Here is a 24,130-nt window from a genome sequence, read left to right as displayed (position 1 = left end):
GAAGGGGTTAATTAGGTAGCTTGTAGAGAGCTTGCAGGGTTAATTTTAGCTTTAGTGTAGAGATTAGCCTCCCACCTGACACATCCCACCCCCTGATCCCTCCCAGACAGCTCTCTTCCCTCCCCCACCCCACAATTGTCCCCGCCATCTTAAGTACTGGCAGAAAGTCTGCCAGTACTAAAATAAAAGGTGTTTTTTTTTTTTGTTTTTTTTTAATTATTCAGCTGTGATGGACCCCTGCCTTAACCCCCAACCTCCCTGATCCCCCCCCAAACACCTCTCTAACCCTCCCCACCTACCTATTTGCCACCATCTTGGGTACTGGCAGCTGTCTGCCAGTACCCAGTTTTCCCCAAAAAATAAAGTGTGTTTTTTTTTTTTTTTAAATGTTTTTCATTTTTTCTGTAGTGTAGCTGCCCCCCCCCACTACCTCCACCCCCCTAACCCTACCAGATCCTATTATTATTAAAAAAAAATTACAGTTTGCTGCCCCCCCCTCCCTCTTAACAAAATTCATTGGTGGCAGTGTTTGCTGCGCGCGCGCGCACGCAGTCCCCCCCTCCGCACGCTCCCGGCATCCGGCATGCACAATGCACTTGTAGGAACCGGATGCCGGGTAGCGATGGGCCGCCCACCCTCCTCCCTTGTAAGCTCCCACCCACCAACCAACGGCCCCATCGCTACCGGTGCAGAGAGGGCCACAGAGTGGCTCTCTCTGCATCGGATGCTTTTTAAAGGGTATTGCAGGATGCCTCAATATCGAGGCATCACTGCAATACCCTGAGAGCTGCTGGAAGCGATTGCGATCGCTTCCAGCACTCTCTTAGACAACTGACGTACCAGGTACGTCCATTGTCACTAACTGCTAGTTTTTGCAGGACGTACCTGGTACGTCAGTTGTCATTAAGGGGTTAAATGGAGTAACAGCAAAAATGCTAAAAATTCTTTTGGGCAAGTTTTTTATTTTTAAATTTCCAGTCCTTAAGGGGTTAATAGTCCCATGAGTTGGCCATAAGCAAGATATTACACCGTTTTCTTTTTTTTTTTTTTCCTTTTATAATTCACAGAGCTTCAAACTTTTAAAAAGGTTCCAATTTACTTTCATAACCAAATTTACTTAGTTCTCATGGCATTCTTTGTTAAAAAGAATACTTAGGTAGATAAGGTGTGTGTCTGGAAAACTACATGGCAGCAGTTTCACAAGAATGCTTTTCAGCAACAGTTGGCAGTAGTGCTTCCACAATGTATAATGGGAAAAGCATTCTTGATAAACAACCTGTGGGGTCCCACAAGATGATAATACACTGTGCACAGGAAGACAGGAGAGCAGGAGTAGTCCCTGATAAAATGGTAGACTATGTTGCAGTTATTAAAGGGATAGGAAACCCCAAAATTGTCTTTAATTATTTAGATAAAACAAACAATTTTAAACAACTTTCCCATTTACTTCTATTATCAAATGTGCTTCATTCTCTTGTTATCCTTTGCTGAAGGAACCACATTGTACTACTGGCAGCTAGCTGAGAATATCTAGTTGACCAGTCACAAGAGACAAGTGTGCAGGCACCAATTAGCAGTTATCTCCCACTAGTGTAGGATATGTGTGTATTCTTTATCAACAACAGATACCAAGAGAACAAAGTACAATTGAAAATAGAAGTGAATGTAAGAGTGTCTTAAAATTGCATCCTCTATCTGAATAATGCAAGTTAAAATTTTGACTTTCCCATCCCTTTAACCAAACAACAGCAGTGAACCAATTAAACAGCAAGGAATAGGAGGATGCTGTTCTCAGCTTGTTCTCCAAATGTGTGTTTTAATAGGCAAAATGTCATCGTCTTCACACAACCTTGCTCAAAGGAAAATGAAAGGGACGGTAAACACCAAAATTGTTATTGTTTAGATAACGCCTTTACTGTCCATTCCCCAGCTTTGCACAACCAACATTGTTATATTAATATATTTTATAACATTTAAACCTCTAAATTTATGCCTGTTTCTAAGCCACTACAGAGTCTTATCACATGCTTTTTTTTTTTATTAGCTTTTCACAAGACACTGCTAACCCATGTGGGCCATATAGATAACATTGTACTCTCTCCTGTGGAGTAGTTGTGGAAGACGCTGCACTAATTGGTTAAAATGCAAGTTAATATAATAAATAGCCATGTGATCAGGGGGCTGTCCAAAGAAGCATAGATACAAGGTAATCAGAGGTAAAAAAACGTATAACCATGTTGGTTATGCAAAACTGGGGAATGGAATGGGCAATAAAGGGATTATCTATCTTTTTAAACCATAACATTTTGGAGTTGACTGTCCCTTTAATGCAGATAAAAAATTTTTTATTAATGCCATGGATAGGGTTTCCACCTCGGCCATGTTAACCTGAATAGTTATAAGTTATGCATGGTGTGCATGAGGAACACGACTAGTGCTGTCCAGCAGCACTGTTCATGTGATATCCAGAGGCACAATGTTCCTCCCTGCACATTCCGCAGCATGTGTAACTGAAGTGTCCAAGTTAATATGGCCAAAGTGGCATCCCTTATCATGGGTCACCTGAGCTGTGTGTATATGTGAGTAACTCACTCAGTATATGAGGTCGATTTATCGGAGGCTTTCGCCATCCTTTGCGCCCCTAAGGCTGCAGGTTCTCACACAAGAACCATGCACGCCGTATTTAACAAGCAGTGGTCATCAGACAGCTGCTTTGCTAACCTCCTTGCCACCTCTTGTTTGGCAATATTCAATCTCCCCGGTCTTTTCCGACCAGGGAGATTGAAAGCTCCTGCCAACGTGTGATTGACTGTGCGCGGGCAGGATTGCACAGGAGCGCAAAATAGCGCTTGTGTGCAATGCTGAATTCCTTCAGGAGGATTCAGACCGCCAGAGGCAAGCCGATACAAACCCCTGTCCGCCTCAGCTTGATAAATTGCCCCCAATGTATGTGTGTGAGGGTGGTGTGTGTAGAAAAAAACATTCCAATGTTAAATGGGGTTCCAGGATAATAAAAAAAAAAAGTTTTAGAAGTTCTGATCTACAATACACTTAAAGGGCTGTAATAGTTGAAAAATTTAAATTTTTAATATTATCTACACTACTGTGTGTTTCCCCCCCATAAAGTGATTAAACACACAGTAGAAATGCCGCTCAAGACCAGCCGAGTGCTATTGACCTCAAGTGGAACCCGCAGCGGATCCAATCAGCAGTGCTAGTCGCACAACACAGATGTGCAACTAGGGTTGCTGATTGGATCAGCTGGGGTTTTCGCTGGACCAGTAGTTGCGGGGGGTTAAACACAAAGTAGGGTAGGGTTGATCATCTTAAAATGACAGGCTCTGACAAATTAGAGAATGTCATTTTTTGACTATTATGGCCCTTTATCATAGAAAAAGAGAGCTAAATTATATATATATATATATATATATATATATATATATATATATATATATATATATATATATATAAATAAATATCACCTAAATTGGATTGAACCATAGAAATTAAAAGGAAGGTAAGCCATATGAGATGTTCAGAAAAAAAAATCAAAAGGAAAATTAAAGGAGTATACAAAGAAGAATGCTTTCACAATTTCTAAAACATAAGACAGTATAATAAAATCCCTAAACGTGTATGAGGATAATCAGTAGCACAACAAAATCATTCCAGCGAGAGCAAAGAAACAGAGCATAATTTAAAGTGCAAAACTATTAGCTACTCTTGGCAAGCGCTACAAACATCTTTAGCCCATCCTGAGAGTAACAAGATAGTACAGACTTACACCTTAGAGGTAGCTGATGCAAAAAAAAAAAGCTTTAAGTTCAAATTCAACAGATAACATACGTTCATAATGAGATCTCTGCGCAAGTGTTTACAGAAGATATGTGCTCAGACTAATAGACAAATAAAGTCCTAAACGTTAGCGAATGTATACGTAACCACTGAAGGAATGATATTAATAAAAATAGTACCCACCCGCCTCTTAGCCCCAAACCCCGCGATGTGCGTCTACATAAGCATTACTATACTTACGCCTGTCTACGAGCGATCAGCCGGTGCATGGGGGTAGCCATCTTGATGCAGGCGCAGGCCAAACGCAAACAAACAGCATGCTGGGAGATCAATAATCGCAGCGAGTATGCGCAGTGAGTAGCTGAGAATCAGCTGAGAGGCAAGACGCTCACCACTAGCATGAAGCCTCAGTAGCCATGTTCGCACTGGGCAAAGAGATCTAGAAAGCTTAATTATTTGATGGCAATTAATATAAACAGTTTTTTTATAGTAGAAATATTAGACGGAGATCTAGAAAAATACATTTCCGTCTTTTCCTTTCGTTAGAATACTGCATTCCGAACTGTTCTGCTACATTTGCAAATGCTAAAAATGTTTTGTTATGGGAAACGTTTGGTGTTCTTTTTTAAAGGGACATTAAACCCTATTTTTTTCTTTCATGATTCAGATAGAGCATGCAATTTTAAGCAACTTTCTAATTTACTCCTATTATCAATTTTTCTTCGTTCTCTTGCTACCTTTATTTAAAAAGCAGGAATCTGATGCATAGGAGCTGGCCCATTTTTGGTTTGAGAACCTGGGTTATGCTTGCTTATTGATGGGTAAATGAAAGCCTCCAATAAGCAAGCGCTATCCATGGTGCTGAACCTAAAATGGGCAGGCTGCTAAGATTTACATTCCAGCTTTTAAAATATAGATAGCAAGAGAACGTAGAAAAATTTATAATAGGAGTAAATTAGAAAGTTGCTTAAAATTTCATGCTCTAACTGAATCATGAAAGAAAAAAATTGGGTTCAGTGTTCCTTTAACAAATACACTTATTTTTATATGCGTTTGAAGCCACTGGGTTTCATTTACCCATTCTCTGCTGAGCCACTTCATATCCTGTGCTGATACTTTTTTTTTTTTGCACGCACTGCAGCTTTAGTACTGGTTATGTTATGTTAGCTTTTGCACTTTGGGCGTAAAAATAATTTGATAAAACATTTGATATGCTCTGTGTGTATATATATATATATATATATATATATATATATATATATATATATATATATATATATATATATATATATATATATATATATACATATAAAACACGTAGCAGAGATGTGCACTCTCACCTTTAAAACGTCTGCCAGGGTGCTAGTGGATATTCACAACAGCAGTAAAGAAAACTTACACTCACTGGATTTTTTAAAACTCAAGTTTACTGTGACTGTGTAACGTTTTGTTGATAATGTATCCCCTTCCTCAGACACAAGTGATACAAACTGAAATACATTTATAACTAAACACAAAATAAACCCCACCCCCTAATTAGATTGGAAAAAAAACAGTTGTCAAGGTAACCACTAAGTCACAATAACAATAATAGTACTATTTAAATAAACTGAGTATATATTGCTCATAGTGAAAATGACTCATAGTAATAAGAAGGAGAAACGAAAAAGCATGGATTACATACAAAGAGGAATATGCATGACCTCACTCAAATATAAACAGATATTACAAAGATATTCATTTGTTGTAAGGACCGCAATAGTGTAGTTGGCAACAGAACATCTAAAGAACGTTTAAGGAACAATATACTACGATATACCAGTAGCACATATTACCCACTACATATAATGGGAATCTCCTGCTGACAATATGGCAGCCACCGGGGCAACTCCGCTCCGTTCGTAATCCAGGAAGTAACACACTGTGACATTACACATCACAAGGTAGGCAACAGCCAATCAACATGCGGCTATCAGGTTGTCATAGAGAAAATTAGCAGAATATGTTAACTATAGATCGCAATAGACATCACCCCAGGAATAATAAAATGCAGCTATCACGTACATATGGGATACTGCCATATAAGGTAATAGACATCCATAGCATCCATGTAATTGTCTTACTGACAAGCTGACAGCCACTGGCGGAACCCCTAACCCTAACAGTCCATAGACCAGGAGCATGGAAAGTCACATGGACAGTACCAGCCAATCACCATCTGGCGTCACGGTTGTCATAGAGACAAGTATAGAAATATCAAATACATGGGCAAGCTAAAGCCTACGTGCATATGTAGTGCAATTTAAGAGTATTACTAAACACAAGTTTGATATCTAACACTACCTCAATAGTAATGGCCATAAACAACTAATACAAATATTATGCTACTCAAGGGAACTAGCGTATAGCTCTAAATCTAACGTGAGCTGCACCAGATAGAAGTGTAAGAGGATAACTAAGGGAAATTCTAATAGAGACCCAAAAGGCCTCACAGGGCTCAGAAATATGATCAAGCTTAAGTGTTAATCTGGACAACACTAGGGCACGCCCTGATTGCTATGTCCCTCTCACTAACCACCTATTACATACTAGGTAGGATGACCAAAAACCCCTATTGGTAAGAATAAAACCAAAAAACCAGGGTACATAAATAGACCAAAAAATTACTAAAGATAACAACGACAATCGTAAAGACAAAAAGAGGGGAATAAGGGGCCCTAGTGGGGGCTTAGTGGATGACCTGTGGACTCTCCACCCAACCTATGGGCCCTATGCATATCCCTTCACGAGACTATATAGAAATGAATGTGACCATGGATTCTCATGAATAACAACAAACACACAGATGGTGGACTCTCAAGGACAATTCATAGGAAACAATGCCAGTCGAACATAATGTTCAAGCCATGGGGTTGTAGAGTATTCAAACGATAGATCCACTTCGCCTCTACTTGAAGGAGAAGCTTCTTTCTATCGCCACCCTGTCTCAGCTGGGGTACATGGTCAATGAGGGCGAACCGAAGGTACAGGTGAGAAAATGTCTACTCTGTTACCTCTTTTTTGATTCGGGTGTCCAAATGAGGATCCTTGGATCATGGCGTTGCAAGTGGTGCAGCCAGTACATCTGTAACATCCGTGTTTCTTCCTCTGGTGTAGCCAGGTATCCTGTTTGTAGCCAGTGATCATTAGTGAATCTTTTAAGTTTCTATCTCGTTTAAAGCCCACTTTCGGGGTGTGCCACTTTTTAAATGGCAGTGTTGGATCGCTCTGCACTATATGCCAGTGCTCTCTGAGTGTCTGACCCAGTGTTCTCGTTGTTGGACTGTAAGTGGTAGTAAAGGTCATTCGTGATTCCTCCTCTGTTTTGGTAGAACTCGGTAGTCCATTACCAGACTCTGCCGAAGATCTGCTTTGTTCAATCAGACGTGGGTTGTACCCTCTCTGGACAAACCTTTGTTCCATATCTGAAAGTGGTTTGTTCCTCACTTGGGCTTCTCTGTTATTGCGAATAACCCGACACATCTGAGCTTTGGGAATTGTTTTCAATAGAGCTGGAGGGTGACTGATGGTAGCGTGCAGTATCGAGTTCCTGTCCATAGGAGTGATGTCCCCAGTCGTTCGTTCTCCAATTTGGAGATCCTAAGATCCAGGAATTCAATTGATGTTGTACTGTGAGTCATTTTAAACTTCACCGGGTTCTCCAAGGAATTCAAATACATGAACCAATCCTCCAGATGTGCTGATGACCCCCTCCAAATGATGAGGAGGTCATCAATGTATCTTCTGTAAAAGAATACCTCCGGCTTGTTGTAGATCTGCATAATGGTAGTTTCATAATGTTCCATGTAGAGGTTAGCCAGTGAGGGTGCCACGTTTGATCCCATGGCCGTGCCAGAGATTTGCTGGTAAAATTTACCCTCAAAGTGGAAATAATTCAGTCGAAGACTTAGGTCCAGAAGTTGTATCAGGTAGTCTCTTGGAGGACCAATGTATGGATACCTATCTAGAGCCTCAGTGACGCAGAGTTTCCCTGCTTCATGCGGGATGATAGTATAGAGACCATTTACATCGGCAGTCACTAAAATGTAGGATTCCTCAATAGAAACTGTTTTCAAATCCTCAATAAGGTGTGATGAGTCCCTCAGATAAGACCTCATATTTCTCACCAGCGGCTGTAGATAATAATTTACAAACATCGTTAATCTTGAGGTGATAGCATTTCTGGTGGAGACTATTGGTCTTCCAGGGGGCCTTTTAGGGTCTTTATGGATCTTCAGAAACGTGTATAAAATTGGACAGGCTGGATGTTCAATCAACAAAAATTTGGAGATCTCTGTATCAATCCAAGCCTCATCAATACCCTTCTGGACCAACTGGTCAATAATGGACTGAAATTCTCTTGTGGGGTCTTTACTCAAGGGTTGGTAGGTGTAAACATTGCACAGCTGTTGTTTAATCTCATTGCTGTAATCACTATAGTTGAGAGTACTACAACGGCCCCACCTTTGTCAGCCGTCCTTATTACAATGTCTGGATCTTTTGAGAGTGACAAGATGGCCTTCCTCTCTTGTTCTGACAGGTTGTTCCAGAACATATTTGTTTGTTGTCCACGTATATCCTTAGAAATCAATCAGAAAGGTTTTTATGCTTGAATTATTACTTTGAGGGTCAAAGGCACTCTTGGACTTGAATGGGTGGAGTTCATCCATGTTAGGGCCATCTCTAAAGAATTCTTTAAGCGGCAGTGACCTTTTAAACTTTTGACAGTCAATGAAAAGAAAACCTTAAATTCATCACCTCTACGAGATGGAACAAAACTTAGACCTCTGTTCAACACCTTCAACTCCGGTGTGGATAGGACCCGATGACTGATGTTAACCACCAGGTCCTCTGTACACAGAGGGCTTGGTGTTACCTGGGTGGAAGAGGTGATTTTCTCTCTCCAGCCTCCCCTGCGAATGTGGGGCCTCCCCCTTTTCTTCTCTGTCCGGCTCTGGTGGTTACCCCCTGAAAAACCTGGTGTCCAGTGGATTGACTACTGGTATGTCCACTTGCCCCTTGAGGTGTGTCTGTATCTGATCTGGAGCTAGTATCCACCGTCTGGAGTGACTGCTTAGTGTGGTATTTCTGTCTCCTTCTTCTCTGCATAAAGGGTCTGCTATTGTCGCCCCCACTTAGCCACTGATACACGGTTTTCTCCTTATGGTCATCACACACAGTCTGTAGTTTTCTGTTTTTCAAAGGGTCCTTTTAATTACTGAAAAATTCTGCCTCTATGTAAGATAAGAGGGATATGTATTGACTAATATCTGCAAATAGGGAGATGTCTCCATATGGGTTTTGTCTTTAAATAATGGATCTTGAGATGTCTGGCTTAATTTTTAAATATATTGTGATTGGTATTCAATAAAGACTTAACATTTTGTAATTTTTCTATAAGTGCTGTAGACCCTGTCTTTTTTAGGGGCATGCAATTTCTTGTGCCCTAAAATCTGTCTAAATAATTTTGTATTAATAGTTAGTTAAAGGGTCTGCAACACACAAAAAATAGTGTGTACATTTAAAAAGTTGGAATTGTATAACCGAACATTCATGATTGATCTTATGGGACTTTAAGACCTTGTCTACCAGTTGACTGGAAGAAGCCAACATGATTAAAGAAACTGCAGAGTTGATAACGGTAGTCAATATGTTCATACACCTGATAAGCTGACAATGTAACTGAACGCATTTAATATGTATTATGTTTCATTATGGTACCTCAATCAAAAATATTTTAACATAATTTGATATGTTCCTTTCAATCAGCAGTAAGATCTACAATTTTTAGAGTTGCATTACAGAAAATGCAGGCAGAATAAATAATAAAAGTGCATTGTAATTATTATTATTTTTTAATAATTAAAAATGTTAGGAGGAATTTCATTTCAAGTTTAATGTCATTTAAAAGGGCCAGTAAACGCCTTGACATTTTATATAAAATGTTTATTTATGGGTACTAAAACAACTTTGCAATATACTTTCATTATTTATGTTGCTCCCTTTTTTAGTAATCTTTCTAATTTTCAATAGTTGAAATGCACCCTGTTCATGTCCAAGGCTAAACCTGTTACATATATTTACCTAATTGTATTTAAATGATAACAATTGCAAAACAATGTACTTTATATTAATATTATGACTATGGCCAGCCTTTGTCAGCAGATTGGCTCCTCCAAAAAAGACAAATGGTGGTTGGAGTTTGGTTATTACGAAAAACAATTGCAGTTATAAGGATGTTCATTTGTTTTAAAACATTAAGACTTGACTGATATTTTATTCTATAGCAACACAACAGAAATGTCTTGTAATTACAAGTTGTTTAGTGTCCCTTTAAGCATATTAAATATTGGCTATTATCTGCAAAGTGCTCACTGGAATATTTTTTGGTATTCCTTTTCTTACACATTAACAGACAAGTGCCTTAATGCTCATTTATCACTTTATAAAGACAATAGGTGGGAATACTATGCACAACATTTATCTCCTTTCCCAATCATCAGAATTGTCTTGTGAAAACATTATATGGCAGCTCTGGTCATTTTTGGCTTCCTTTTCTAAACCATTACAATATATAAGAGTAGTACACTACTTCCACTTATGCATATGTATTGACACAAATCTTAAATTTAAACATGCTCAGCTCTCTCTCTTCTCTCCTCTCTTTCTCTCTTCTTCTCTCTTTTATTATCATAGGTCTTCAGTTGATATATTAATTTCAATTATAATTATATTATTTTTTAGATCACATTTTAATTATGTCCACCCTAAGTAAATCTATTAAACTTAATAGTTACTTTGATGTTCCTTCTTCTAAGAAAGTTTTTCCTGTGCCAGACCAAGCTATAGGGATTATTACACAGGAATGGGAGAAGCCGGGGTTAGCCTTTTCCCCGTCTCCTATTTTCAAGAAGATGTTTCCGGTTGCGGATTCTATTAAGGAAACATGGCACATGGTACCTAAGGTAGAAGGAGCTATTTCTACCTTGGCTAAGAGAACTACTATTCCTATTAAAGATAGTTGCTCTTTTAAAGTCCCTATGGACAAGAAGCTGAAAGCTTATTTGAAGAAAATATATGTTCACTTAGGTCTCCAATGGCAACCTGCAGTGTGTATTGCCACCGTAACAAGTGCTGTATCCTATTGGTTTGATGCCTTGTCTGATTCTCTCCAGATGGAGACTCCTTTGAATGAGATCTAAGACAGAATTAGGGCTCTTAAACTAGCCAATTCTTTTATTTTGGATGCTATTCTGTAGGTTGTTCGACTGGGAGCAAAAACTTCTAGTTTCGCTGTTCTTGCTCGTAGGGCATTGTGGTTAAAATATTGGTCTGTGGATGTTTCCTCTAAGGTCAAGCTTTTGGTGATTCCTTATAAGGGCAAGACCTTGTTCGGGACCTGGTCTGGCAGAAATAATTTCTGATATTACAGGTGGGAAAGGGTCTTTCCTACCATAGGATAAGAAGAATAGACCTAAGGAACGCAGCTTCAGAGGAAAGTCTTCCCCTTCTTCCAAGCAGGAACAGTCCAAGTCTGCTTGGAAACCCAATCAGTCTTTGAACAAGGGGAAGCAGTCTAAGAAACCCTAAGTTGACTCCAAATCAGCATGAAGGGTTTGCCCCCGATCCGGGATTGGATCAGGTGGGGGGCAGACTTTCTCTCTTTTCTCAAGCTTGGATACGGGATGTCCCAGATCCCTGGGCTGTGGACATTGTATCTCAGGGTTACAAATTGGAATTCAAAACCTTTCCACCCAGGGGCAGGTTTCACATTTTAAGATTGTCTGTAGACCAGACAAAAAAGTGGCGTTCTTGAAATGTGTTCAGAATCTTTCCTCCCTGGGAGTGATAGTTCAGATTCCAGCAGAGAAACAGGGTCTAGGTTTCTATTCAAATTTGTTTGTGGTTCCCAAAAATGAGGGAACGTTACGGTGCCTATTCTAGATCTAAAGTGTCTAAACTAGTTTCTCAGAGTACCGTCCTTCAAGATGGAGACTATACGTTCCATTCTTCCCTTTTTTTTTACTTCTCTTTTTCTTTATTTTTCCATACAGAAAACATAATTAAAAAAAACAATCAACATAAAAAATACTAAAACAGATTTTATGGAGACGCAGCTTCCATAATATCAATAAATTTAAAGGAGACGTAGATCCTAATCTTCACCTATACCTTAGATGAGTGGTTCTACTGCAAAATCCAAAATGATATATCTTGGTTTACATCACCAAGATTACTCATACAGAAAACAACTCAATAAACATAAACAATCTCTTCTGGGGTATTATTCTAAACATGTTACATCACACAACAAGAGAGAAGAACAGAAGAGGAAAAAAAATAATCATATAAATACAGATAAATCTCTCTCTCCCCCCACACCCTCCCCCCTTCTTCCTTTAGTGGACTTCTCAAAAATTAGCATTCCATGTCTGCGGAAAAACATTTAATAAGGTCAATTCTGCAAAGCTAACAGATGATAAAAATGGAGAAAGAATCCATTTTTGAAGTGGCCTTGGATATGTTATAATAACAGGTGTCCAACTCCACAAGAAATTCTTTATTCTTTTCTCTGAGGCGTCCTAGAGGTGATATGCTTCATACACAATTTGATCTCGAACGTCTTTAAAGTGATGGTAAACTCTTTTACTTATCAATTGCATATTTACACTGCTATAGGTATGTATGATCAAACCGCATTGTTATTTTTTTAATTTAGTATTTAATTTCTAAACAATTTTCCTAATCTTTTGTAAGCTGTTTGCTCCGCATCTTCCCGCCTCGCTCCGCCCCTCTTACATGCCCGTAACCACACTCTGTCCTTAGTCATCTCTCCACCCTCTCCTTACGTCACCCTCATTGCTCGTTCATGAGATTCTAATTGTTGACGCATGCGCATTCATTTGCATGACGTCTAGGAAGTAAACATTGACTCGTGACATTCAATGTTTACTTTTCTAAGTGTGAATAATCATTTGGTGTCTAGCGGGTGTGAGAGCGATCCTTACAAAGGTTATTATTTTGCCAAATAATATTTTTGTTTCTCAAAGATAGTATTTTTATAAGATCAATTACTTTTTATTCTCAAATTATGATCGATTATCTACATAAAAGTATTCCAAATCGTTTATTCAAAACGTACTAGCTATGTACATAAAAAAATTTATTTCATCAACATTTCTATCAATCTGTAAACACAATGTTCAAATATGTCTCAGTTAGATATCTTATTATAATTATATTTCTATGTAATCTAATTCTTCCTTCAAATTCTATTGGCAAATTAGGTCTGACATTTCATTTGGGAAACAAACATATTGACAATCGAAATTAGTATGATGTACTTACTGGCACTACTCCAAGTAAGGAATGTATCGTAAAATAATAGTATACAATACAGTGCTTACTTTCGAGTGCCGAGAGTGCTGTGTGAAAAAAAAACAGAAGACGCATGCGTGAAATCGACCGTGCACGCGCAAATTCTTAGACGTATTTTGATGAAGTTGATTGGTTGTTAGGATCGTCGGGAATTATCGTTAGGGCGCATGCGCATAATTTGTAATGCAAAGAGCCTGTCTAGCGACTGGATAGAGGATTGGACACAGGCAGGGTAAATCCATGTGACGTCACGGTGGGCTGGCGATTTAACAGAACGGATAGATTATTGATTTTGAAATTGTAAGTAAATGGCTATTTCATGTTTATAGCGAAATTTAAGGAGACAGTTTAATACGATTTGATAATACCTATAACATATTCACCCTATACTGAGTTTACCATCCCTTTAAGAACCATAGCAACTCTCGGGGACCGACTGGATTTCCAATTTTTGAGTATACAATATCTAACTGTAAGAATAATGGTATTTAAACTATTTATTGACCTAATATTATCGGTATCTTGTGGAGGAATTAGAAAAATAATATCCTCTGATGACAGCCCTATTGTCATTTTGTACAATTTATTGAACCAAAAAAATGATTTTCTACCATAATTGTCTGACTTTAGGGCATGTCCAGAACATATGAAGTATATCTGCCTTATCCTTTGAACAGCGAGGACAAGCACTAGACTTTGTTATATAAAACCTTGATACTTTAAGTGGGGATAAATAGTAATTATTGATCAGTTTGGTATGCGATTCCTTCCAACTCATAGATACTTTTGTCAGGGATTCATCTCTGTTCATGCTATACCTTTAAGAAAGTGAACTCACTAGCCCTATTTAAGGCACCTCCCAACAGAACTCATTGCTTGGTAATTTGTTGCTCAGTGACAAGCTGCTTCTGAAGAGACCTTGCCGTTTATACAACTTTGTATTTCATTACATTGCTCTCTAAACTCACCCTGAGTTTCTGCCTGCTTGAATCTACCTCCTTGTGCTCTTTTGTGTCTGGAGATTTTCACTGTTTATTTCAGTCAGAGACCTCTCTGTCTCTCCTGTATTGAAGTTACTCCCTGCAGCGTGTGATGTCACGCCCGACATTCTCCCGCCGCGGCTCTGACTCAGGCTCGCTGTGGTACCGCTGGGACTGTTTGCTGTCTGGTAACAGTATTACTCTGCTCATTGCCATCTCCTGTAATACTGGTCTGTATATTTTGCATTATACGAACTGTGTGTACTACTGCAACTCCATTTATCTGCAAGCTTGCCATATTATCTGTGTAACGCACATCTGCTGGGGAATCATATATGCTACAGATGACAAATATGCATTAATCTATTTTCTCTACTTACTAACTTGCATACAAACAACTGTGACAAAGATATATATTGCTACCATTCTTTCATAAACAGACTTCCTAAGCATACATTGGTCTTAGTCACAGTTTACCCTCATATCTGTTCGCAAATGACTGTTTGTATAACTTCAACTTTATCTGTTTCAAATGACCAACACAGCTTCTTATGCTTTCATTGAACAAGCTTGGATATAACTAACATTCATTATCAAATTATGGATTATATAATGCTCTCAGCTTGATTAGTTCATTCAGATAACAAAGTGCTGTGTGATTGTTGGTGTGTTTGTTAAAGCTTGCTGTATAAACTTTATGTTACACTGCTTGTGTGAGTGAATCAAAGCACCTGCAGTAATTAACTCTTTCACTACTGTTGAAGTTGCTTTCCCTTATGAATTACTCTCCTTTCTGCTGCTAGCAGTCATTGTTGCGTGAAGGTTCCGTATTCACTCAGCTACCCTGCTGTAGTGACCCTCAGATCAATGAGCATATCAGGGTTCCCTTAAGTTCAATCTGTGGGAATCCGAGGTAAGGTGTGAGACTGAGTGGTCCTACATTGGCAGTAAGCTGTTGTAGTAGTGTTTTCTATAATAACTTAGCAAATCCTAACATATTACCAAGCCTTAAAAAAGAATACTACTAACAGCTAAAATCATGGACATAAGTGAACTGTCCAGGAGATTTGGTTCTCTAGCTCAGAGTATGGATCACATGATTCAAGGCTTAAGGGATATTCAATTAGAGAATCAGAATATAAAAAAATGTATTAATGATCACCTTGCTAACAAAACTCCCAATGTTGAATCAACCCCAGAACCCATTGTTAGTCCGCCTGAAAAGTTCTCTGGCGACAGATCTATGTTCAGGGATTTCAGGAATTCCTGCACTCTGCTTTTTACTCTGAAACCTAAGTCATACCCAACTGACAGGATTAGAGTTCTAACTGTAATTTCATTTCTCAGAGGTGAGGCCAGATCTTGGGCCAATGCCTTTTATGAAAAGGATGATCCCATTCTAAATTCCCTAGAAGAATTTTTCTCTGCTATGTCTCTCTTATATGAATATCACAATAAGAAGAATACTGCTGAAACTGCAATTAGATCTTTAAGACAGGGCAAAAGAATGGTAGAAGATTACATTACTGAATTCAAAAGATGGGCTCCTGACACCCTTTGGAATATTCCTGCTCTACGCAATCAGTACCGTTTGGGGTTAAACGATGCAGTTAAGGATGAGTTGGCAAGGGGTGTGATTCCAGAGGATTTGGATGCCTTGATGACTCTCTCTATTGGCATAGATTGTCGACTTAGGGAAAGGAAGTCAGAAAGATCTTATTTGGAGAATACCACCAGAAGGACTCCTAACTATCATCACTCACCTCCTTCCACAGTTTCCACTAGATCCACTGAAGAACCCATGGATGTTGCAGTCATTAGGGGACCCTTAAGACCTGAAGAGAAAGCAAGGCGAAAGCTTCTAAATTTATGTTTATACTGTGCTGAAAAGAACCATGGAGTTAGGGACTGTCCCTCACTGATTCGATAAAAGAAGGGTAAGATTTCATCTAATGACCATACAGTTAATTTGGTTAACAGCATAAAATCTCATCTATCTATTTATGTCTCCTTACAGTGGTCCCATCAGAAGATAAACGTTCAGGCCATAATTGACTCTGGGGCTTCTGGGAATTTTGCTGATAACACTTTTGTTGTTAATAATCACATACCACTAATAAAAAAGAATGTTGCACTAGCTATTCGTTTGGTTGACGGTTCATTTTTTAGCTCTGGTCCCATAACTCACCACACTATTCCACTCAAAGTGGTTACCCCTTCAGGACACACAGAGCTTATTTCGTTTGATGTCCTTCCATCTTCTGTTTATCCACTAATCCTTGGATTGAATTGGTTAATAAAACATAATCCCACTTTATCGTGGTCTACAGCATCAGTAGTTTTCGATTCAAATCACTGTAAGCAATCCTGTTTTGGGGTACACACACTTTGCCAAATCACTGAACATAAGCTACCAGAATGCTATAGTGAGTTTGCTGACGTTTTTGATAAAAAAGAGGCTGAGTCCTTACCTCCACACAGAGACTATGACTGTCCTATTGATCTTATACCTGGAAGCTCCATACCATACGGTCACATATATCCGTTGTCACAGCCAGAGTTAAATCATTTAAAACAATATTTAGATGACAATTTGAAAAAAGGGTTTATTAGACCTTCTACCTCCTCTGCAGCTGCTGTAATGTTCTTTGTAAAAAATAAAGATGGCAGTCTTAGGCCTATTATCGATTATAGGCAGTTGAACAAATGCACAAAAAAGAACAGATACCCCCTGCCCCTCATACCTGAACTTATTGAACATTTACAAGGTGCCACAGTTTTTACTAAACTAGATCTCAGAGGTGCCTATAATTTGATCAGGATGAGGGCAGGGGATGAATGGTTAACTGCATTCCGTACAAGATACGGCTTGTATGAATACACTGTAATGCCCTTTGGATTGTGCAATGCCCCAGCGACATTTCAATGTTTTATAAATGATGTCTTTCATGATTTGTTAGATGTCTGTATTGTCGTATACTTGGATGACATCTTGGTTTATTCAAATTCTCTACAGGCTCACATTGTACATGTCAAACAAGTGTTAACATGTTTAAGGGCACACCATCTCTATGCAAAGCTTGAAAAGTGTATTTTCAACACAAACACCATATCATTCCTTGGATATTGCATCTCACCAGCTGGAATTTCAATGGAGTCGAGCAAAGTGGACGCTATCACTAAGTGGCCTATTCCACGTAATAAAAAAGATGTTCAAAGATTCCTGGGCTTTGCGAACTTTTATAGAAAGTTCATCAAAGATTTCTCTCTTATTGTGAGACCTCTCACTACGCTAACACGTAAACAAATTAAGTTTGTCTGGAATCAAGATGCTGATCATTCCTTCAATCTTCTAAAAAGTAAATTTATCTCAGCCCCTATATTACAATTCCCAGATCCCACATGTCAATTTACGCTGGAAGTTGATGCTTCTGAGTTTGCTGTAGGGGCTGTTCTATCTCAGAGACACTCAGATAAAGAACCTTTGCATCCTGTCTCCTACTATTCTAGATCCATGAGTTCAGCGGAGATTAATTATGGAATCGGTGATAAAGAACTTCTTGCAATTAAATCAGCTTTGGAGTTTTGGCGACACCTCCTGGAGGGTGCAACACATCCAATCACTATCTATACTGATCACCGTAATTTAGAATATTTAAAATCCATCAAGACCCTTACTGCACGCCAGGTTCGTTGGAGTTTGTTCTTTTCTCGTTTTGATTACGTTATAACTTATAGACCAGGATCCAAAAATATGAAAGCCGATGCTCTATCTAGAAAAGACCCTCGTCCTACTGATCTGGTTTCTCCTTCATCTATCATACCTTCGGATAGAATTATCTGTCTAACAACTGACTTCAAAACCACTCTACAAGAACATTTAAGGAATGATTCATCTTTGGATCAATTGGATGTACTAAAACATTCAGACAACTTATATTACCATGGCACTCTATTGTATATACCTCCTTCTCTCAGGAATGAAGTACTTGCCTTTGCCCACGACTCCTTGTTGGCTGGTCATCCTGGAGTTCATAGAACTGCTCATTTGCTTAAAAGGAATTATTGGTGGCCCAAGATGCATGATACTATTCAACAGTACATTGAATCCTGTGTGGTATGTACAACTAAGAAACATCAGCATAAGAGCCCATATGGTTATCTTCTCTCATTACCAGTACCAGATAGACCTTGGGCAGCGATTGCTATGGATTTCATTGTTGACCTACCTTCATCTGCTAATTATAACACCATATTAGTAGTAGTGGACTTATTCTCTAAAATGGCACATTTCCTACCACATAGAGGATTGCCTACAGCATCAGAAACTGCCTCACTTTTTCTGAATCACATTGTGAAATTACATGGTTTACCTGAGTCAATTACCACAGATAGAGGTACGCAATTCACTTCAAGGTTTTGGACTCAACTGTGCTCCTCTCTCAATATTTCCAAACGATTGAGTACCGCCTATCATCCACTTAGGGAAAGGAAGTCAGAAAGATCTTATTCGGAGAATACCACCAGAAGGACTCCTAACTATCATCACTCACCTCCTTCCACAGTTTCCACTAGATCTACTGAAGAACCCATGGATGTTGCAGTCATTAGGGGACCCTTAAGACCTGAAGAGAAAGCAAGGCGAAAGCTTCTAAATTTATGTTTATACTGTGCTGAAAAGAACCATGGAGTTAGGGACTGTCCCTCACTGATTCGACAAAAGAAGGGTAAGATTTCATCTAATGACCATACAGTTAATTTGGTTAACAGCATAAAATCTCATCTATCTATTTATGTCTCCTTACAGTGGTCCCATCAGAAGATAAACGTTCAGGCCATAATTGACTCTGGGGCTTCTGGGAATTTTGCTGATAACACTTTTGTTGTTAATAATCACATACCACTAATAAAAAAGAATGTTGCACTAGCTATTCGTTTGGTTGACGGTTCATTTTTTAGCTCTGGTCCCATAACTCACCACACTATTCCACTCAAAGTGGTTACCCCTTCAGGACACACAGAGCTTATTTCGTTTGATGTCCTTCCATCTTCTGTTTATCCACTAATCCTTGGATTGAATTGGTTAATAAAACATAATCCCACTATATCGTGGTCTAAAGCATCAGTAGTTTTCGATTCAAATCACTGTAAGCAATCCTGTTTTGGGGTACACACACTTTGTCAAATCACTGAACATAAGCTACCAGAATGCTATAGTGAGTTTGCTGACGTTTTTGATAAAAAAAGAGGCTGAGTCCTTACCTCCACACAGAGACTATGACTGTCCTATTGATCTTATACCTGGAAGCTCCATACCATACGGTCACATATATCCGTTGTCACAGCCAGAGTTAAATCATTTAAAACAATATTTAGATGACAATTTGAAAAAAGGGTTTATTAGACCTTCTACCTCCTCTGCAGCTGCTGCAATGTTCTTTGTAAAAAATAAAGATGGCAGTCTTAGGCCTATTATCGATTATAGGCAGTTGAACAAATGCACAAAAAAGAACAGATACCCCCTGCCCCTCATACCTGAACTTATTGAACATTTACAAGGTGCCACAGATTTTACTAAACTAGATCTCAGAGGTGCCTATAATTTGATCAGGATGAGGGCAGGGGATGAATGGTTAACTGCATTCCGTACAAGATACGGCTTGTATGAATACACTGTAATGCCCTTTGGATTGTGCAATGCCCCAGCGACATTTCAATGTTTTATAAATGATGTCTTTCATGATTTGTTAGATGTCTGTATTGTCGTATACTTGGATGACATCTTGGTTTATTCAAATTCTCTACAGGCTCACATTGTACATGTCAAACAAGTGTTAACATGTTTAAGGGCACACCATCTCTATGCAAAGCTTGAAAAGTGTATTTTCAACACAAACACCATATCATTCCTTGGATATTGCATCTCACCAGCTGGAATTTCAATGGAGTCGAGCAAAGTGGACGCTATCACTAAGTGGCCTATTCCACGTAATAAAAAAGATGTTCAAAGATTCCTGGGCTTTGCGAACTTTTATAGAAAGTTCATCAAAGATTTCTCTCTTATTGCGAGACCTCTCACTACGCTAACACGTAAACAAATTAAGTTTGTCTGGAATCAAGATGCTGATCATTCCTTCAATCTTCTAAAAAGTAAATTTATCTCAGCCCCTATATTACAATTCCCAGATCCCACATGTCAATTTACGCTGGAAGTTGATGCTTCTGAGTTTGCTGTAGGGGCTGTTCTATCTCAGAGACACTCAGATAAAGAACCTTTGCATCCTGTCTCCTACTATTCTAGAACCATGAGTTCAACGGAGATTAATTATGGAATCGGTGATAAAGAACTTCTTGCAATTAAATCAGCTTTGGAGTTTTGGCGACACCTCCTGGAGGGTGCAACACATCCAATCACTATCTATACTGATCACCGTAATTTAGAATATTTAAAATCCATCAAGACCCTTACTGCACGCCAGGTTCGTTGGAGTTTGTTCTTTTCTCGTTTTGATTACGTTATAACTTATAGACCAGGATCCAAAAATATGAAAGCCGATGCTCTATCTAGAAAAGACCCTCGTCCTACTGATCTGGTTTCTCCTTCATCTATCATACCTTCGGATTGAATTATCTGTCTAACAACTGACTTCAAAACCACTCTACAAGAACATTTAAGGAATGATTCATCTTTGGATCAATTGGATGTACTAAAACATTCAGACAACTTATATTACCATGGCACTCTATTGTATATACCTCCTTCTCTCAGGAATGAAGTACTTGCCTTTGCCCACGACTCCTTGTTGGCTGGTCATCCTGGAGTTCATAGAACTGCTCATTTGCTTAAAAGGAATTATTGGTGGCCCAAGATGCATGATACTATTCAACAGTACATTGAATCCTGTGTGGTATGTACAACTAAGAAACATCAGCATAAGAGCCCATATGGTTATCTTCTCTCATTACCAGTACCAGATAGACCTTGGGCAGCGATTGCTATGGATTTCATTGTTGACCTACCTTCATCTGCTAATTATAACACCATATTAGTAGTAGTGGACTTATTCTCTAAAATGGCACATTTCCTACCACATAGAGGATTGCCTACAGCATCAGAAACTGCCTCACTTTTTCTGAATCACATTGTGAAATTACATGGTTTACCTGAGTCAATTACCACAGATAGAGGTACGCAATTCACTTCAAGGTTTTGGAATCAACTGTGCTCCTCTCTCAATATTTCCAAACGATTGAGTACCGCCTATCATCCACAAACGAATGGTCAAACAGAAAGGACAAATCAAACATTAGAACAGTATCTTCGTTGCTACTGCACCCAACAACAAGATAACTGGCATTCTCTACTTGCTACTGCTGAATTTGCCCATAATAATACTGTAAATTTGTCAACTAAAATGACACCATTTTATATCAACTATGGATTTCATCCTTCATATTACCCAAATCAGATCAACAATTCTGATATGCCTATAGTCAACGAACTTGTTAACACCATTGCCACTAATTTCACAACATTGAAACAAGTCTTACAAGAAGCTCAGGCTGTTCAGAAACACCACTATGATCTACGTAGATCCAAGCCCCCAGATTACAAGATTGGCGACAAAGTCTGGTTAAGCACTAAACATTTGAGGTTACAAGTTCCTTCTAAAAAACTCGCTTCTCTATATTTAGGGCCTTATCTAATACAAAAGGTTGTAAATGTTAATGCTGTAACACTTCAGCTACCAGATTCTCTGAAGATACATCCCACATTCCACGTTTCACTCTTGAAACCGTACTGTACAATGTCCTGTCAGGGATTCATCTCTGTTCATGCTATACCTTTAAGAAAGTGAACTCACTAGCCCTATTTAAGGCACCTCCCAACAGAACTCATTGCTTGGTAATTTGTTGCTCAGTGGCAAGCTGCTTCTGAAGAGACCTTGCCGTTTATACAACTTTGTATTTCATTACATTGCTCTCTAAACTCACCCTGAGTTTCTGCCTGCTTGAATCTACCTCCTTGTGCTCTTTTGTGTCTGGAGATTTTCACCGTTTATTTCAGTCAGAGACCTCTCTGTCTCTCCTGTATTGAAGTTACTCCCTGCAGCGTGTGACGTCACGCCCGACATTCTCCCACCGCGGCTCTGACTCAGGCTCGCTGTGGTACCGCTGGGACTGTTTGCTGTCTGGTAACAGTATTACTCTGCTCATTGCCATCTCCTGTAATACTGGTCTGTATATTTTGCATTATACGAACTGTGTGTACTACTGCAACTCCATTTATCTGCAAGCTTGCCATATTATCTGTGTAACGCACATCTGCTGGGGAATCATATTTGCTACAGATGACAAATATGCATTAATCTATTTTCTCTACTTACTAACTTGCATACAAACAACTGTGACAAAGATATATATTGCTACCATTCTTTCATAAACAGACTTCCTAAGCATACATTGGTCTTAGTCACAGTTTACCCTCATATCTGTTCGCAAATGACTGTTTGTATAACTTCAACTTTATCTGTTTCAAATGACCAACACAGCTTCTTATGCTTTCATTGAACAAGCTTCGATATAACTAACATTCATTATCAAATTATGGATTATATAATGCTCTCAGCTTGATTAGTTCATTCAGATAACAAAGTGCTGTGTGATTGTTGGTGTGTTTGTTAAAGCTTGCTGTATAAACTTTATGTTACACTGCTTGTGTGAGTGAATCAAAGCACCTGCAGTAATTAACTCTTTCACTACTGTTGAAGTTGCTTTCCCTTATGAATTACTCTCCTTTCTGCTGCTAGCAGTCATTGTTGCGTGAAGGTTCCGTATTCACTCAGCTACCCTGCTGTAGTGACCCTCAGATCAATGAGCATATCAGGGTTCCCTTAAGTTCAATCTGTGGGAATCCGAGGTAAGGTGTGAGACTGAGTGGTCCTACATTGGCAGTAAGCTGTTGTAGTAGTGTTTTCTATAATAACTTAGCAAATCCTAACATATTATCAAGCCTTAAAAAAGAATACTACTAACAGCTAAAATCATGGACATAAGTGAACTGTCCAGGAGAGTTGGTTCTCTAGCTCAGAGTATGGATCACATGATTCAAGGCTTAAGGGATATTCAATTAGAGAATCAGAATATAAAAAAATGTATTAATGATCACCTTGCTAACAAAACTCCCAATGTTGAATCAACCCCAGAACCCATTGTTAGTCCGCCTGAAAAGTTCTCTGGCGACAGATCTATGTTCATGGATTTCAGGAATTCCTGCACTCTGCTTTTTACTCTGAAACCTAAGTCATACCCAACTGACAGGATTAGAGTTCTAACTGTAATTTCATTTCTCAGAGGTGAGGCCAGATCTTGGGCCAATGCCTTTTATGAAAAGGATGATCCCATTCTAAATTCCCTAGAAGAATTTTTCTCTGCTATGTCTCTCTTATATGAATATCACAATAAGAAGAATAATGCTGAAACTGCAATTAGATCTTTAAGACAGGGCAAAAGAATGGTAGAAGATTACATTACTGAATTCAAAAGATGGGCTCCTGACACCCTTTGGAATATTCCTGCTCTACGCAATCAGTACCGTTTGGGGTTAAACGATGCAGTTAAGGATGAGTTGGCAAGGGGTGTGATTCCAGAGGATTTGGATGCCTTGATGACTCTCTCTATTGGCATAGATTGTCGACTTAGGGAAAGGAAGTCAGAAAGATCTTATTCGGAGAATACCACCAGAAGGACTCCTAACTATCATCACTCACCTCCTTCCACAGTTTCCACTAGATCCACTGAAGAACCCATGGATGTTGCAGTCATTAGGGGACCCTTAAGAGCTGAAGAGAAAGCAAGGCGAAAGCTTCTAAATTTATGTTTATACTGTGCTGAAAAGAACCATGGAGTTAGGGACTGTCCCTCACTGATTCGACAAA

The 24,130-nt window shown here is 38.9% G+C and overlaps 1 protein-coding gene across 1 annotated transcript in view; it reads right to left on the bottom strand.

Moving 5' to 3' along the window:
* The window catches only part of ZCCHC10 (zinc finger CCHC-type containing 10), a 112,123-nt gene extending 107,989 nt beyond the window's left edge, over positions 1-4,134 (bottom strand). The window contains exon 1 of the mRNA XM_053717171.1: positions 4,036-4,134. Coding sequence (XP_053573146.1) covers positions 4,036-4,076 — 41 coding nt within the window. The 5' untranslated portion in view covers positions 4,077-4,134. The remainder of the gene's footprint in view (positions 1-4,035) is intronic.
* Positions 4,135-24,130: the final 19,996 nt, after the last annotated feature.

This window comes from Bombina bombina, chromosome 6, assembly GCF_027579735.1.
Source record: "Bombina bombina isolate aBomBom1 chromosome 6, aBomBom1.pri, whole genome shotgun sequence".
Classification (NCBI taxonomy): domain Eukaryota; kingdom Metazoa; phylum Chordata; class Amphibia; order Anura; family Bombinatoridae; genus Bombina; species Bombina bombina.
The sequence above is the reverse complement of the archived record's forward strand: the minus strand, read 5'-3'. Positions and strand labels throughout refer to the sequence as shown.